Source organism: Copadichromis virginalis, linkage group LG1 (genome assembly GCF_057382275.1).
Source record: "Copadichromis virginalis isolate Kocher_CV1m ecotype Utaka linkage group LG1, C_Virginalis_male_GT1.1, whole genome shotgun sequence".
NCBI lineage: Eukaryota > Metazoa > Chordata > Actinopteri > Cichliformes > Cichlidae > Copadichromis > Copadichromis virginalis.
The window spans coordinates 39,381,210-39,396,834 of NC_140618.1; the positions used below are offsets into that span (position 1 = coordinate 39,381,210).

Genomic DNA, 15,625 nt, shown 5'->3' on the forward strand with positions numbered 1-15,625 from the left:
ACAATAATCAAAGAATATTAAATCAAAAACACAAACACTAGCTCACCAAACCCAGCACCAGGACACCTGCTTGAGATTGAGGTTTTTCTACTGTGGATACATGATGGACTTTAGGTAAGCGTGACATTTTTATTACTGCAGTTTGTTTATAAAGGGAGGCAGGAAGGTTGGAGCAGTGACTGAAATCATCTTGTACTATTCGGCATGATGGAGTGAGATTGTAAGCTTGTAGGAAATGTTCATCCTGATATATTTAATATTAACCTCGTGAGAGAAACTAGGGCTGCAAAATCATGTTTGTCTAAATGGAGTCATAAAACAAATATGCGTTGTGTAATGATTGTTTGAACACGTTTGATATTTCCATCTTATCTCACTCCTGCTGCTGCTGCTAGTGAAAAAGGTCCCACTGTGAAGAATGAGATTGTATGAATGTTATCAACTAACTGATGGTGACGGTGGTCACTGAGGAAATACAAAGAGCCCTGATTCAGCTAATAAATGATTCCCCAAATGTTTGCAGTGTTGCAAAAAGACATTTCCAGTGAACCCTGTTGAATGCTTTTTCTACATGATAACGTTACAGTGATTTACTAATGTGGGACAGCTGCATTAAAGTGTTGGGTTTGCAAGCACTGATAGATAGTCAGCCTTTAATAAAACCTGTCTGGTCAGGGTGAATGAGAGGGCAAATTTAATCACTTTATCTAATCTGGATGCTGAGCCCTTACTTGGAATTTTAATGTCTGCATTTATAGGAGACGGTGTCTAGTAATCAGCTGAGTGGAGCTACATTCTGAAGTCGTTCTTATAAATAGAAGGGAAAAAGTTATTAGAAATGTTTGCAGAGCTCAGCAGGGAAACCATCCGGTCCACGTGATTTCAAACTGACAAAATCATTCGTCTTGAGATGAAGTTTTTCAAAGATATTGAATTGATCATAAGAAAAATGGGGGAGGGTTATGGATTTAAGGAACTCATAGGTGTAGAATTATGAAAAGGCAGATGAATGATACTGGTGTATGATACAGTATCATGCACCAGTATCATAGAAGATCAAGTATCATTGATATTCTATGATACTGGTGTTTGATGAGTTCTGGACTTGGCAGGTTACTAAGGCATTTCTCAGTAACACAAACATCAAAAATGGGATTGGCCAAGAGATCTCGAGGCACAAAAAATTTAATTTGGGGAAATAAATAAATGGTTCATCAATTTCACACAACATTAGCAAGATTTCATTGTCCTGTTTTTTTCTGCAACTGTGGATTAACCGGACCTTGAGTAAAATGAGCCACTGAACATGTTTGTGGTACAGTGCTGCTTCACTGCTGAAGAGCAGCTCTGTCCATCCATAAAAAGGAATATTTCCAGTTCATCTTTCTACCAGTCGAGGGAGATGTCAAGATGTTAATTCACATGAATAACTGGCCTCTGTGTTTGAGCACAGTCTTCAATGGGACCTGACTACAAACCAGTTTGTGTTTGTCCTGATGAGAGATTGAAAGACTTTTACTTGGTTTCCTCCCATTGTCAACATTTCCAGTCTAACTGAATGAGATCTTTAGACCTAATTCACAAAGTCAGTGTATAAATGGTATACAGTAGAGCCACACAAAAGAATAACTTCAGTAAAAGAAACGTTACATGGAAGCACGACTTCAGCTTCATTTATCTTCATCCTGATGCTGATGTTTGCTGTTGGTTTGGTGCTGTAACCAGCTGCATTGAAAGGACGCATACAAAACCATTTCAACCTGTAAATACTCCTGTCCAAACTTGTAAATACCAACTGGTCTTAAATTCTCTAATATTTATTACTTTTTTCTCTCCTTTTCTCATTTTCATTGTTATTATTATCATTATTATTACAACTGCTAAATTCTGTTATTTTCTTCGTAATATAACTGCACTCTCTATATGCTCATGTAAGGCTGAGGAGCACGAGAAAATGCATTATGGATAAACGTGGCTACACTGTTTATCTGTACATGACAATAAAACTTGAAACACACTGAAACACAGAGTAGGAAACAGAGCAAAGGACAAAAGGAGAAAAGGAGAGACTAATACCTCGAAGTGGAATGTTGGAAATGTGCAGCAAGAACAAGTTGGTGGGAGGAGCCACTCCTCTCTGTTTTTATCTCCTATTTAGTTTGGGAGGAGCCCAGTTTCAGCGTCACAGTGACATCACTGCTTGGAGCCACAGGCTGGAGTAAAAGCACTGAAACTTTTTCTCTGCAACAGAGGATCACACCAGTGCAACTCAAAGCTGTGGGTTTAACATGACTTTGTTAAAATCAGGCAGATGCAGGCTGTAGAATTTAGGGAAAAAGTGAATAATGAGTAAGCACAGGTGGACCTGTCTGGTGGGAACTTGTAGTGGTGGTTTGAGGCATTTTCACGAAGGACTGAAAAGAAAAAGATAACAAGCTCAGAACAAAAGCCGGTGATTTCCTGCAGGATGATTGTGGCACAAAAAAATCCGCTACAGTAAATGCACTTTACTTCTTCCGAGTACTTTCACAGTGACATCACATTACACGCAGCACACCCAGAAGAGCTGCATTCCACAGCTGCACTCCTCTTTCTCCTCCTCCTCCTCCTCAGCTGAGTCCGTAGGTGTGTTTGAGTCACAGCCGTTCAGCTGCTCAGCAGGCCGACCACGAAACAGACTGACAGCCGCGGGACCTTCAGTGAAACAGAGAGAAACTGAAATAGAAGGTAAGTGTACAACATTTGTCTCTGCTTATCTCTCAGTTTTGAATTATTAAAAAGCATTACACATAAAGTGTTTTAGATTACCCATACAGAAATGACTAACAATGAAGTGAAACACAGATGAGAGACAAACTAACAGAAAAGCTCACTGAGCGGTTTGATGAGGAGAAAACTGCTGGGAATCATTTGGCATGTCCTTTATAGTGTGTAGCTCTCGACCCAAATTGAACACCTGTGGGAGATTTATAGTTAGACAGTGCTGTCCAGCACCACCATCAAAACAGCTAATGGGGTAATATCTGTGAAAGGACGATGTTCCATCATTTCAGCAGGATTACAGACTCGAGGAGAGTGCCAACAGGCTCTGAAATCATCACCTCACTCAGCTACTAAATGTTTTTCCTTTATTTAACTGTATCCGTGGATTAGAAATTGTTTTGCATAAAATGTCCTGTCATGTTTATCAAATCAAAGACAAAGCTGTGATTTGGTTAACTTAAGCAAAATAGCTTGAAAAGACCCCCAAAATAATCCTATATCAAGAACAAAATCTTCGGATGTGGACTAAAATTTAATGTCAATCATTACAAAAAAAGGTAAAAAGGTAACACAGAGGCTGATACTTTAGGCAAAAATTTATTTGTGACCCATCAAGACCCAACAGGTCTTATAAAAGTGAAAATCAGCATTTTCCACATAAAGAAAATCAGTTTCATGGTATTTTTAAGGGCGTGATAGCACCTACTGTTTTCTTAATGATGGTGACACTGAAACTGATGCTGGGCAGTGGAATTTAGTAAACAGAGACTGGAGTATGTGTGGGAGGAGTCTGACTCTTTCAGGAATGTCAACATGTTCTGCTTCATTCCTGCTCAGTGAGGCCGCGCGTCTTTCCCAGCAAACACATGACACAAACACAAACCTCCCCACACTTCAAACACCTGTTTGAAATGTAAGTATGCACATATGTTAAACTGCTCACTCTGAGGGTTCCCCTAAAATATGACAAGAATAGAGTCGTTTAAAAAAACTCTCCCTCTGGCTCCAGTATGGATTACACTTCAGTTTATCACACTTGTCTTAAGTAAGGAACTCAATTTTGTATCAATCACCAGTCATGTATATTTGCAACGTTACAGGAATCTTAGCCAGGAAAAACCCTCTAATGTTCACTGAATGTGCCGGGAAGCACCACTGTTGGCTGCAAGGCTGGTCTTTGTCTAATTAACTGACCTGTGACAGAATATCGGTGATGATGATGGATTAACAATCCTAAATCAGCCCATTTTCACCAAAAATATTTGTTGTCACTCCAGAAACCCCCTGAAGATTTTTCGGTCTCATTACAATCCCAACACAAAAGGCTTTACTGACATTAACTTTTTATGGATTTCCTGGCTGAACTGACACTAATGGCATGTAATGTTACAGTAATATGCAGTTCGTCAAGAACTGATGGAAACTAGATATTCCCACATCAGTCAAACAACAGCTTCTGTTGAGGTACAGCAACACACTACTTTGACAAACCACCCGAAAACCACCCAGTACATCTTTTTACTCGGACCAGGAATGTCTAAGGAGCTTGGAAAGAAAAGCGTCTGGACTTCTTTAAGTTTCCTTGAAGACGTTTCACCTCTCATCCAAGAAGCTTCTTCAGTTCTAAGAACAATTGGTGGAGAGTCCCAAAACCTTTGCTGATTGTGACCTACACCCGTTTTTTTTTTCATATCTTGGCTCGTGTGATTGGGTAGAGGTTCAATAGGGGGTCCATTTCCCCCTTGGGGACACCCCAATAGGGCTTAAAATCTGGGACTCCTCACCAGTTGCTCTTAGACCTGAAGAAGCTTCTCGGATGAGAGGTGAAACGTCTTCAAAAAAGTCCAGACGTTTTTCTTTCTAAGCTTCTTAGACTTCTTAGACCTGGATGACTGAGAACCTTCACAGACATAGGAGCAGGAATATTAATCATTTGGTAGTTTGCCTGGATAGATCTCCAGTCCACTGCTGGGCTAACGCACAGAGACAGATGACCAGTCATAATTTAGATGTTTTTTTCTATACATAATTAAAAAACCATTGCACCTGTTTATACAAGGTCCCAGAATTTACATTGTGCATCAGATCAAAGACTGAGCTCTGAGTGTTTGCAGAGCAGTGTGGTAAACAAGTCTGGAACAGGCAGTCTTAAAAACATTGGCCGCCTAGACCAACTGGATAACCAAGCAAGTAGGATGGAGAGGTGAAAGAAAGGTTACAGAACAGTACGTCTTTGAGCAACCTGCATGGAGGAGGACTGACGCAAAAAGCTACGAGGCAAAAGATTCCCTGATCTGATTAGATAAAAACAAACAGTTTGAGTAGAATTCCATCAACTGTAACTGGGAGTAAGTTTACATACACACATCGTGGAGATAAATGTCATGGTAACTTTGGGCTTTTAATGATGTCTTTGAATTGTTCTCCAGGATTGTACAGCAAACAGAAAGCGCTGAGTGCACAAGTTTGATGTTTTTTTCTCCGATCCACAGAGGATTAGAGAAAATACAGTGTATACACTCAGCAGTGGGACAGCGTTGATCACCACTTGTATAATATCAACATGAAAGAGTGCACTTTTAACAATTGCATTTCAAACGAGTTGCTTTCAGGAAAGAATCTGGGTAAGCTTACAGTGTCTGTGTAGATCTTATTGATGACGGATTTTTAAATGAATGATTTAAAATGTTAATATTCAGGTGGGTTCGGGGGTGGCTAGAGCACAGAGCTGGTCATCTGCTAATCGAAAGGTGGTTGGTTGTTGCTCCTGCATGGGTTAGAGCAAGATACTCAGGTCGAGTAGAAAAAGTGCTATATACGAACACATCCATTTACCAGGTGATAGGAAGTGAAAGCAACATGTGTTCTAATGGTCTGTATTTCCTACATTTGTCTTAGAGCATAAGAGGAATGTCTCATTAGGGTGTAAACTGGCCTTTTCAGTGTCAGTGGAAATACAGAGAATTATTTGCTATATAAGTCAGATACCTTTAAACAGGCTACTCTTCTTCTGGCTGCTCTTCTACAAAGCCTTTGTTGTTGTTATTGTTCTTGCAAAAAAATTGCAGAGTGTGTGAGAAAACCCGAGCGCTGGTATCAGTTTGTCCATGTGAAATTGGTTCCAGCTCCCAGCCAAGATTTCAGGAGGAACAGTCGTCCTGTTTCTCCTCCTGCAGCCCGCTGACACAAACCTGCCTGCCCACTCTCCACAGACTCCTGCACTCCACCTCAGAGTCTCAGACCCCTCTAGTTACCTCCAGTGCTGGCTTATAAAATTCAACATCATTTTTCTGAGAATTGTTGTTTGTGACTTGGGACTACCTACAACTTCCAAACAGGACAAAATTGGTATCATTTCCAACAGTTTTGTAAGACTGGCAGCAAAGTTTTGCAATAGGAAAAGTCCATCAAGTTCAACTATTCATAGTGAAACGTACTGGTAATAATAAGTAATTTTACAACTTTAAATAAAACCATAAGAAAATAAATATGTAACAATGAATATTAATCTGTCTTAAGCCACTTGTATGTTATTTCATATACTTCAAAAAGTAGTGTTTTAATTGTCCATCAGAGAGAAAAATAGATCTTGCCTACAATTATTTTATTAAATCCCAACATTTCAGTCAAACAGACCTTCAGCAGGTACAAAAACAAAGCACCAAACACATACAACATGTTGTATACATGAATAGATACATACAAATAAATTTGTGCTCTAAAGATTATAGGAGAAGGCAGATTTGCTATTTTTATTGGTTACATGTGTTCCTTATAAAATATAAATAGAACTACAATTAGATTAGTGTAACTGCAATTTAACAAATATATAGTGCAAAAATATATTTATACATAAAAATATAGAAAAATATTGCAATATTTTGAATAGGCAGTTAAGCAGGTGGATGGATGGGAGCATGCCTGATGGATTAATCATTCTGCTGGAAGTATCTTTATGAACAGTTTTGAATGTAGAACACAATGTAGAAAATTGTTCTGTTGATATTTGTACTTATTAGACTCTAAGCACAATAAAACACAAACTCAGTGTTTGCAACTTTGCCTTATGAGCAGATGTAGCAAATAAAGGTCAAAGCTACCGTATGTATTTCTGACAGCAGACTTTACTTTCTGACATTACTGCCAAACTGCAACTGTTTATTTTTATAATGTATTGACTGTTTATTGGTGTAGTTTACAGATGTGTTTATGTGTCACCCTGTAGGTAAAAGTTGGTGTTGCGTGTGAACAATGGAGCTGAAGGTGTGGGTGGAGGGTGTGGTCAGAGTTGTTAGTGGCCTATCACTAAACACTTCCTGTCAGGATGTCGTCATAGCTCTCGCACAAGCAATCGGTAAGTCTCTCAGTCTGACTAACAATGAAAATTCTCATTTTACGCTCACCGAATTACTTTGTTATCAGAATGGTGTTAGTTTGGTGTTTGCAGTTGTGAACACCAAACTACAAACATTACATACAGACATTTTAGGAGGACTAAAAAATGTAAATTACACTCTGCACCACATTCAGCTGATATTTGCATTTCATGTTATTAGCAATATGTTGATCAGTTAAAAACTAAGCCTTTATGTATCCCTGCTCAGGTCAGACAGGTCGTTACATTCTCATTTTGAAGTTACGAGGGAATGAGAGACACTTGGTTGCTGATGATTGTCCACTGCAGCACCTGGCTCAGCTGGGACAGTTGGCCACAGAGGTCCAGTTCGTTCTGCGGAGGACCGGCCCGAGCCTCAGCGAGGGTCCAGACACCCCCGCCAACGAGAGACGTCTTCCACTTTCCAGACCCTCAGAACCAGAGCCCCTCAAACGCAGAGAGCCACAAAAGGCTCTGACATTTAGTCTGGGTCCCTCAACACTTCCCAAAAGGAATAAACCAAAGAAGGACTGGTCTCGATCTCCCAGATCCTCACCAGAACTGAGGGCCTCACCGGTATCTTTCCTAGACCCTGTGAACTCCATGAAGACAAATCCTTCTTACCCCAAAGACGAGGTGTTTAGGGATATTCTGCAGCAACAGAGAAGACTACAGGATCTGGAGATTCAGCTTCAAGATCTGGAAAGAGAGACTGAGTTATGGGAGCAGAAGTGGTCATCTCCTGAAGTAACTCTGGCTTTTGCTGAAGAACTGGAGGAACTGCAGTGGAGAGTGAGACAGAATGAGGTAGAGCTGATGCAGACGGAAGACTGGGAGAAAGCATTACAGGCAGAGATGGAAAGAGAACAAGGTATGTGCTCATATCTGTTTACATTCCCAACATTTTTGGTGCATTCCAGATTGCATTTCTAAAACAAAAACCATTAACACTGTTATCAACAGGTATGCACAGGCGCCTGGATCAGATTCATTCATCCATAAACGATCAAAGTTACGAAATCACTACACTCCAAACCCGTTCTGCACATCTAGAAGAGGACCTGCAAGTCAGAGTCCAAACGCAAAGTTCTCTGACAGCACAGCAAGATGAGTCCCTGAAGTCCCTGAAGCAGGAGCTCCACAACCGCCTGCAGCTAGGAGAAGAACTCGATGTAAGACTGGCTGAGTTACAGCAGGAGATGGAAACGGCTGAGGAAAGGGTAAAGGTATAATTCTTCAATCATTTCTACCTAAACTGAAGGGTTGATCTCACAAAAACTACTGTAAGACTTGTTTCAGCAGCACATCAGGGTTCATATTAGCTAGATCCATTATAGAGCTAATATGAGATGATGAAATGAAAGAAAAGTATGATACATAATGCTGCGTAATATTATAGCTGACATGAGAAAAATTGGCCACTGCACACTTGAAACTTTCCAGACACGCCCAACTGGCAAAAGACGCTGTAAATGGGAAAGTGCAGGCTAAAGCTGACAGACAGGTTTTTGTTGGTCTTTGCATTAATCCTCCGTCCTCCTGCTTTTTTCTGAATGCATGAATAATAGCCTGAAAAGGATCACACTTTTCCAATAATCCTCACCACACCCGGTAACAAGGTGAGATCAGACACACACAGAAACTGAAACAGTGGAAATGAGAGCACTGAAATAATACTTTTAAGCAGTAATTAACACATTTGCAAAGTAGTTGGTGTTAACCAAAAAACAAAAGGGTTAATCTGCAAATTCAATGTGGGCATGTGTTTTTACACCACATTCCCTCTCTGACACAACTCTCCCAGGAATTTGTTTGTATGTTGGTCGAATGTATTAAGAAGTACTCTGTGGAGCCACTGATAACAAAAACTAAGGACTTTAATTAACTCAAATGAAGGAAAAGTCTTAATTGATCAGTATAATGTTAAGAAACTGACTGTTGAGCTGAAAGTTTTAGTTATTAAACCAGTGATGTTACTGCAGACTGTAAAAGTTGCATAAGAGCCATGTGGATTTTGGATGTTTGAGTTGATTCCAAACAGCGTTTTAGGAAAGAAGCTGGTGACGACTGTAGTGCCTGCTGAGGGCAGCAGGTCAAACAGGTCTTGGATAATGCTTCTGGCTCTGGGATGGTACTGAGCATTTGCAATGCCTTCCAGGGAGGGAGGAGGACAGGTCATCACTCCATTCTTTTGAAATGTGTCTCATTTGGTGCAAAGGTGTGACTAAAGAAGCACTGCTGTATTTTTAGTAGCGGAGGCAACGATGCAGCCCTGAAGAACAGTAAGATATATCAGCTCGTGGATACAATGTTCTCCGGTAATATAATACCTGTTGTGTCTTCTAGGACAGACTGGAGATTATTGAGGAGCTGAACAAAGAGCTGAGGCAATGTAACTTGCAGCAGTTCATCCAGCAGACCGGTGTGACCTCACAGACGGAGCAGACAAACCTACCAGTCAACGATGTTTACCTTAATAACGCTGGCATTAGGGAGTAGAAACAGAGGGGGAGCTGTTCACTCCAGCGACTGCAACAAAATGAAGAAGAAGACGAGACATTACATCTTTTGTCTACAATACCATTTTATGTTTGTGCCATATTTAATGTAAATTTATTGCCACGATGTTGGATTTTATTAGGACTTTTATATGTTATTTATTTCCTGTTTTATTTTAAAAGTATTTCCTTCCACACCTGGTACCTCATCTCACTCCTTTCGATCTGCAACTCGTTCCCACCCTGAGTGTATTTTCAGTCAGTTTGTCACACATCATCACATCTCTCCAGCCAGGCCTTTGTTCCTGTCTTTGAGATTTGACTTTTATTAAAGCTCATTCTAATCAAAAATGTAACACTTAAGCTGTCACATGACTGCTGGAGTCAAATGTACCACATTTCCTCTAAAATGTGGTAGAAAAACACCTTATATATCCACCAATATAGCTGATATCTGACCCTGGTATTTCACTTTCATCTGCAAGACATAGACTGTAAGAAATACATGACCTCAAAAATGTCACTCGTATGCCTCTGTATGTGTAACTGCCAATATTTACACTCGTGGCTCCACAGTGTAAATATGTGGAGGAGACACAAGTCCCTCGGGCGTCCTGTCAGAAAGGCGTAAAAGTCTGCCAAGTCAAATATGTGGCGTGATTACTTGTGTATAAGGAAGGAGACATAAGTAGCTTTCTTTCTGACTGCCAGTGTCTGAAATAAAGCTGATACCACTGATTATAACTACTGTTTGTATTCAATCACATGACTCTAATTACGTTATTAATACGTGTTTCTTCATCATCTCGTGTCACTGTTTGCCTTTGCTCCACCAGAGGGCCCCAAAGGCTCATCCATGAACAGATCTTCAACCCCAACAGCCACGGCTGCGCTCACTCGGAAAGCAAAGCACATGCATTTGTAATTAGTGTTCATACAGGAATGGATCATCACAGACTGTAGGAACTGCCACAGGCTATTACACAACTGTGCTCAGCCGAGCCTATAAATAAAAAGTATCCCCTTTCTTAAAGATTGCAGGGGTAGACCCTGAACAGGCCGTCAGTTAGATAGAATATGGGCAGTGATGAACTGAATGGCTCTTGCTGAGTATATAGTAGTTTACAAAATACTGAAAAGCACAAAAAATGTAACATTGACATCATTAGAAATATAAGATATTGCAACACTGATAACGACCCTTACCTTATATTAAGGTTAAATTAATGTAGGTATAGAAATTCAGGAAGAAATGTTGCACAGAGCACGAATTGAATTTTGGTGGAGCAGTTTAAGCAAGACTTGGTGTGAAGAACTTCTTAGGGAGAATATAAGTGTGGAGGTTTTTAACAAAAAGCTTGAAAAGGATACAGGCTGCAGAAAAAACAATTACAAGGAGGGGGGGCAGGGTTCAAAGGAGTGCTTGGTGGAATGAGCAGTGTAGCAAGGTAAGAGCAGACATAGTAAAAGCACCGCTGAATAGAAACAATTATTAATTACAAAAGAGCACAAGCTAAGCTTAAGAGGTATACTGTTCAAGTGGGGTTAGATTTTCTGTTTGGAGAACAATAGGAATCATCAGCCAAATAGTACACAGACAGGGGAGCACTTGGGATCTCCATAAGACCAATTTTATAAAAAAGAAAATGCAGACAACAAAAAACCATTAAGCAAAGGTGGAAGTTTGCAACGCTCACGTTCAAAGAATTATAAGCAGCCAGATCCAACAAATGTGGCAGAAGAAGGGATGTCAACGACACAAGAAGGGATCTATACAATATTCAAAAACATGTTTGTGATGGAACGCACAAATACAAGAAATAACATCTTTCATCTCAGAAAAAGCACACAAACAAACAGCTGTCCAACATGTAGTGTTGGGCCTGTGATCAGGAAAGAAGGCATTAATAGGAACTTTACAATAATAATAATAATAATAATAATAATAATGGATTGTATTTATATAGCGGTTTTCTAGACACTCAAAGCGCTTTACAATTCCACTATTCATTCACACACTGGTGGAGGCAAACCACAGTTGCAGCCACAGCTGCCCTGGGGCAGACTGAGAGAAGCGAGGCAGTCATATTGCACCATCGGCCCCTCTGGCCAACACCAGTAAGCGGTGGGGTGAAGTGTCTTGTCCAAGGACACAACGACCAGGACAGACAGAGCTGGGGATTGAACCGGCGACCTTCCTTGTTACTAGATAAATTAGCTTAAGACTCCTTTTACTTTCGTAGCCTTTCTTAGAAAGCTAATGTCACAGGATTATGAACAACTGATGATATCTGTGAGCGCGACAGGTTTAATAAAGAAAGAATTTAAATGCTTGTTTTTCTTTCCTTCCTGTAGGCGCACGCCACACTCCAGTCCAGTAGGTGGTGCTGACGCACCTTTTAGCTGGTTTGCCAACCGCAAAAATCCCCCCAAAAGAAGCCGTCATGTTGTTAGTTTGAGGCTTCTGCTGGTTTGGGGGATGCAGTGGTTGGTTAGTTGAACTCTGGAGTCCTGTACCAACTTAAATCCGCAGAATGATGAAGGGAAAGACGGTTATTGTGACCGGTGCTAACAGCGGGATAGGAAAGGCCACAGCAGCCGGCATTGTGAAGCTCCAGGGTCGTGTAATAATGGCCTGCCGAGACTTGGACAAGGCTGAGGAGGCAGCTCGGGACATCCAGCAAGGCACCGGTGCAGAAAGTACACAGCTGGTGGTCAAACAGCTGGACCTCGCTTCACTGACATCTGTACGCGCATTCTGTGAAGACATAATCAAGGTAGCGATATAGTTGTTTTTGTTACTTGTGTCATCGCCAGAGCCCCAAACCTGGGATTACACGCCACCCGCGTTTTATTTGACATGTACTAAATGGACAAAAGTGTTGGGCCATGTACACATAACACATAAACGAGCCTTTCTGACTTTCCATATAAAATCCCAAGACGTTAATATGGAGCTGCTCTACCCTTTGCAGCTCAAACAGCCTCCACTCTTCTGGAAAAGGCTTTCTTTAGGCTTTATCAAGGTTCTGTGTGGACCAGTCACGTTCATCCACACCAGTCATGCCTTTATAGACCTTGGGCGCTGGTGCAGACTCATGCTGGAACAGAAAGAGGCTACCAGCCAGTGGCCCTGAGAGGTCAAACCCACTGCAACTCAAGAAAACTCAACAGCAAAAACCCACAAAACGCAACAGAAGTTGAATTAAAGAAATCTTATGGAACACAGTGGACCAGCTGTGGAAGTGAAAGAGTCCAAAACATGCAAAGGACTGAACTGAGACACGCTGAAAAGACTCAGATGGAGAAAACCTTCAGCATTGCTGAATATCCATACAGTGTGTCACCCGACTGGCTGGACAGTCCACAGTACTGGGTTACATACCACTGAATGCTTGTTAATTAACAATATTTATATTTCTTCCTGGTGGAAAAATATTTGGCAGGTGGCGGCATCCTAAAATTGGGAGCAGCTCTGCAGTGTGGGAATAAGTCACTGGTTTTCTAAGTATGTAGCGGCTGTCGTCTGAGCTGGTCCTGAATGAGCTCACCCACTCTTTGGAGGAAGCTCATTTATGCTGCAGTGTGCACATGCGCCACAGACCTGTTTTATATCTAGTGTGTTTCTAGTAGTAAAAGTAAACCGTGTACGAAATAATCTGTTCTCCTCTTTGCTGTTAAACAGGAGGAACCTCGGCTAGATGTGCTGATCAACAATGCCGGTATCTACCAGTGTCCTTACACCAGGACAGAGGATGGCTTTGAGATGCAGTTTGGAGTCAACCACCTGGGACATTTCCTGCTCACCCATTTGTTGCTGGACCTTCTGAAACGATCAGCTCCTAGCCGCATAGTGGTGGTCTCTTCCAAGCTCTATAAACACGGTTACATAAATTTCGAGGACCTAAGCAGCGAGAAGTCGTATGACAAAGCTTTTGCCTACAGTCGCAGCAAACTAGCCAACCTTTTGTTCACCTGTGAGCTTGCCCGTCGCCTGGAGGGCAGCGGAGTGACAGCGAATGCTGTAACTCCGGGCATAGTGAGGACTAATCTGGGGAGGCACGTTCACATCGCTGTGTTTGTTAGGCCGCTTTTTGACCTGCTGTCCCGAAGCTTGTTTAGGAGCCCCGAAGAAGGAGCTCAGACATCCGTCTATGTAGCTTCTAGCCCGGATGTTGACAATGTGCAAGGAAAGTGCTTTGCAGATTGTCAGCCTCAGGTTCTTTTGGACAAAGCCACGGATCAGGAACTGGCCGCTAAATTGTGGGACATTAGTGAAGTCATGGTGGGGATAATCACATGAGATCAGCGTGAATTTTGAGACTTAAAAATCAATTATCTAATAACCATTTATTAACCAAAGTCTTTCTAGAGAGCACAAAGTTAAACAGGGCAGAGCAAATCCAAAGCCATGTTTTCCAGAATTAAGACTTTTGTTTGTCCTAAGTGTCATATGTTCAAGTCTCATGGTACCATACTTTCCCAGTAGAGCACGTTGCTCTCAGACTGCTTTACTTGTGTCTCTTAGAAATGTCAAAAGTAGAACGGGAGCAGAGCGTTCGTGTCTGTGGAACCTGCTCCCAGTCTCGGAGCGGTTAAATTTTTAGTTAATGCTTGTAATGAGGGCTGCGGCAGAACCGTCCCTCAGTTTTGCTGATGTAGAGCTGAAAGTGAAACTGTGGGTTCAGGATTCTTTGGAACTTCCCATGAACTCAACATTTCTCATTTACGCTCCTCGTTGTTTTGCTCCTGATGTAAATGAATGTGGAACACATGCAGTAAACGTGCAGTAAAAATGTCATTAACCTGTTCAGGGATGTAAAGTCATTGTCATAATGTGATGCGGTTGTCTTCTCTCATAAAATTGAAGTGAATCGATATTGTTTCCTCTTGAAAATCATACTCTGGCACATGAAGTGGATTTTTACAGTAAGTTTTGTATTTAACTAGGAAGTGAAAGTCTTGGGCTGTTTTGCGACAGTCGGCCCTGCTGTAGCGTGTTTTTGATGGCAGGAGAAACCTGAGAAAGCACGAGGAGAACATCTAAACCACACACAGAGGAGCCCTGCTGCTTAAACCCAGGATGCTTTTGCTGTGAGGCAGTGCTGACTACTGAGGCACAAGTCTTTTTGAACTGAATGCACTAATACTTGTTGCAGTGGAATTATACCACAGACAGTCGTCCAAAATAAGAGAGTTTGTTATACTTACACTATAATTTATAGCTGCTTCTTTAGCTGAGGCCTGTGTGTTTGTGTAAATCGGCTCAAGCATGCACAGTGTGTTGTATTGTGGCCCTTTTCAACGTCAGTGTTTTATGGACTCAAACTTGAATAATATTGAGTCGTCCATGTGTACAAATGCAGTACAAAATGAAAATGATCTAGATTCTCCTTGGTTTTATTCAAACAAATCTCTGAAAAGTTTTCCTTGTAACTCTTGTCAATAAACATCCACAAAACCTCTCAAGAAATGGTCCCAGTTTCTGCTGTCAGCAGGAAAGCCTGCCACTCGTATCCTCCTGAACACAGACTCTCCTTACAGCTTTTATACGTTTCCATCCACGGTCCGTTGTAGAATGATCGTTTCAGAGTTCAGCTCAGCTCAGTTCATGAATTCATTTTCCATTTGACCTGAATTTCACTCATTGTTGGATGCAGTGGTGCAAAGCATGTCACCACTGGACTGTAGAGCAGTGGAGGCGTGTTCTCTGGAGTGACGAATCACACGTCTCTATCTGGCAGTCCATTGGAGGAGTTTGAAGGTTTCCAGGAGAGCGGTACTAGTCTGACCGAGTGTAAAGGTTGGTGGAGGGGGGGTTATGGTGTGCGGGTGTTTTTCAGGACTCGGTTCCTTGGTTCTACTGAAAGGAACTCTTAATGCTTCTGCATACTGAGACATTTTGGACAATTTCAGCTCCCAGCTTTGTGGGAGTAGTTTGGGGATGGCCCCTTCCTGTACCGACATGACTGCACACCGGTGCACGAGG

At 41.5% G+C, this 15,625-nt stretch overlaps 2 protein-coding genes across 5 annotated transcripts; both read left to right on the top strand.

Annotated features, from left to right (window-relative positions):
• The first annotated feature begins 2,258 nt into the window (after positions 1-2,258).
• LOC146719241 (ras association domain-containing protein 8-like) lies at positions 2,259-10,380 on the top strand. Of its 4 annotated transcripts, none has more exons than XM_085462149.1 (5): positions 2,259-2,727; positions 6,989-7,117; positions 7,368-8,009; positions 8,102-8,364; positions 9,485-10,380. In XM_085462149.1, exons 2-5 carry the CDS (start codon positions 7,015-7,017, stop codon positions 9,635-9,637), a joined length of 1,161 nt encoding a protein of 386 aa, XP_085318275.1. In that variant the 5' UTR covers positions 2,259-2,727; positions 6,989-7,014; the 3' UTR covers positions 9,638-10,380. The 4 variants fall into 4 exon arrangements, with proteins under 4 accessions (XP_085318275.1, XP_085318281.1, XP_085318289.1 ...); XM_085462155.1 differs by having other exon boundaries at positions 8,102-8,358; XM_085462163.1 differs by having other exon boundaries at positions 9,490-9,580.
• Positions 10,381-12,072: 1,692 nt separating this feature from the next.
• Positions 12,073-15,300, top strand: LOC146719242 (retinol dehydrogenase 14-like). Its single transcript, XM_085462183.1, has 2 exons — positions 12,073-12,413; positions 13,322-15,300. The coding sequence occupies exons 1-2, from the start codon at positions 12,171-12,173 to the stop codon at positions 13,937-13,939; spliced, it is 861 nt and encodes a 286-aa protein (XP_085318309.1). The 5' UTR covers positions 12,073-12,170; the 3' UTR covers positions 13,940-15,300.
• Positions 15,301-15,625: the final 325 nt, after the last annotated feature.

Excerpts from the sequence above, each read along its gene's own strand:
- LOC146719241 (XM_085462149.1), top strand. The coding sequence starts at position 7,015 with ATGGAGCTGAAGGTGTGGGTGGAGGGTGTGGTCAGAGTTGTTAGTGGC. Across the intron at positions 8,010-8,101 it reads AGAGATGGAAAGAGAACAAG|GTATGCACAGGCGCCTGGAT; the intron begins GTATGTGCTCAT and ends TGTTATCAACAG. Across the intron at positions 8,365-9,484 it reads CGGCTGAGGAAAGGGTAAAG|GACAGACTGGAGATTATTGA; the intron begins GTATAATTCTTC and ends TGTGTCTTCTAG.
- LOC146719242 (XM_085462183.1), top strand. The coding sequence starts at position 12,171 with ATGATGAAGGGAAAGACGGTTATTGTGACCGGTGCTAACAGCGGGATA. Across the intron at positions 12,414-13,321 it reads TCTGTGAAGACATAATCAAG|GAGGAACCTCGGCTAGATGT; the intron begins GTAGCGATATAG and ends GCTGTTAAACAG.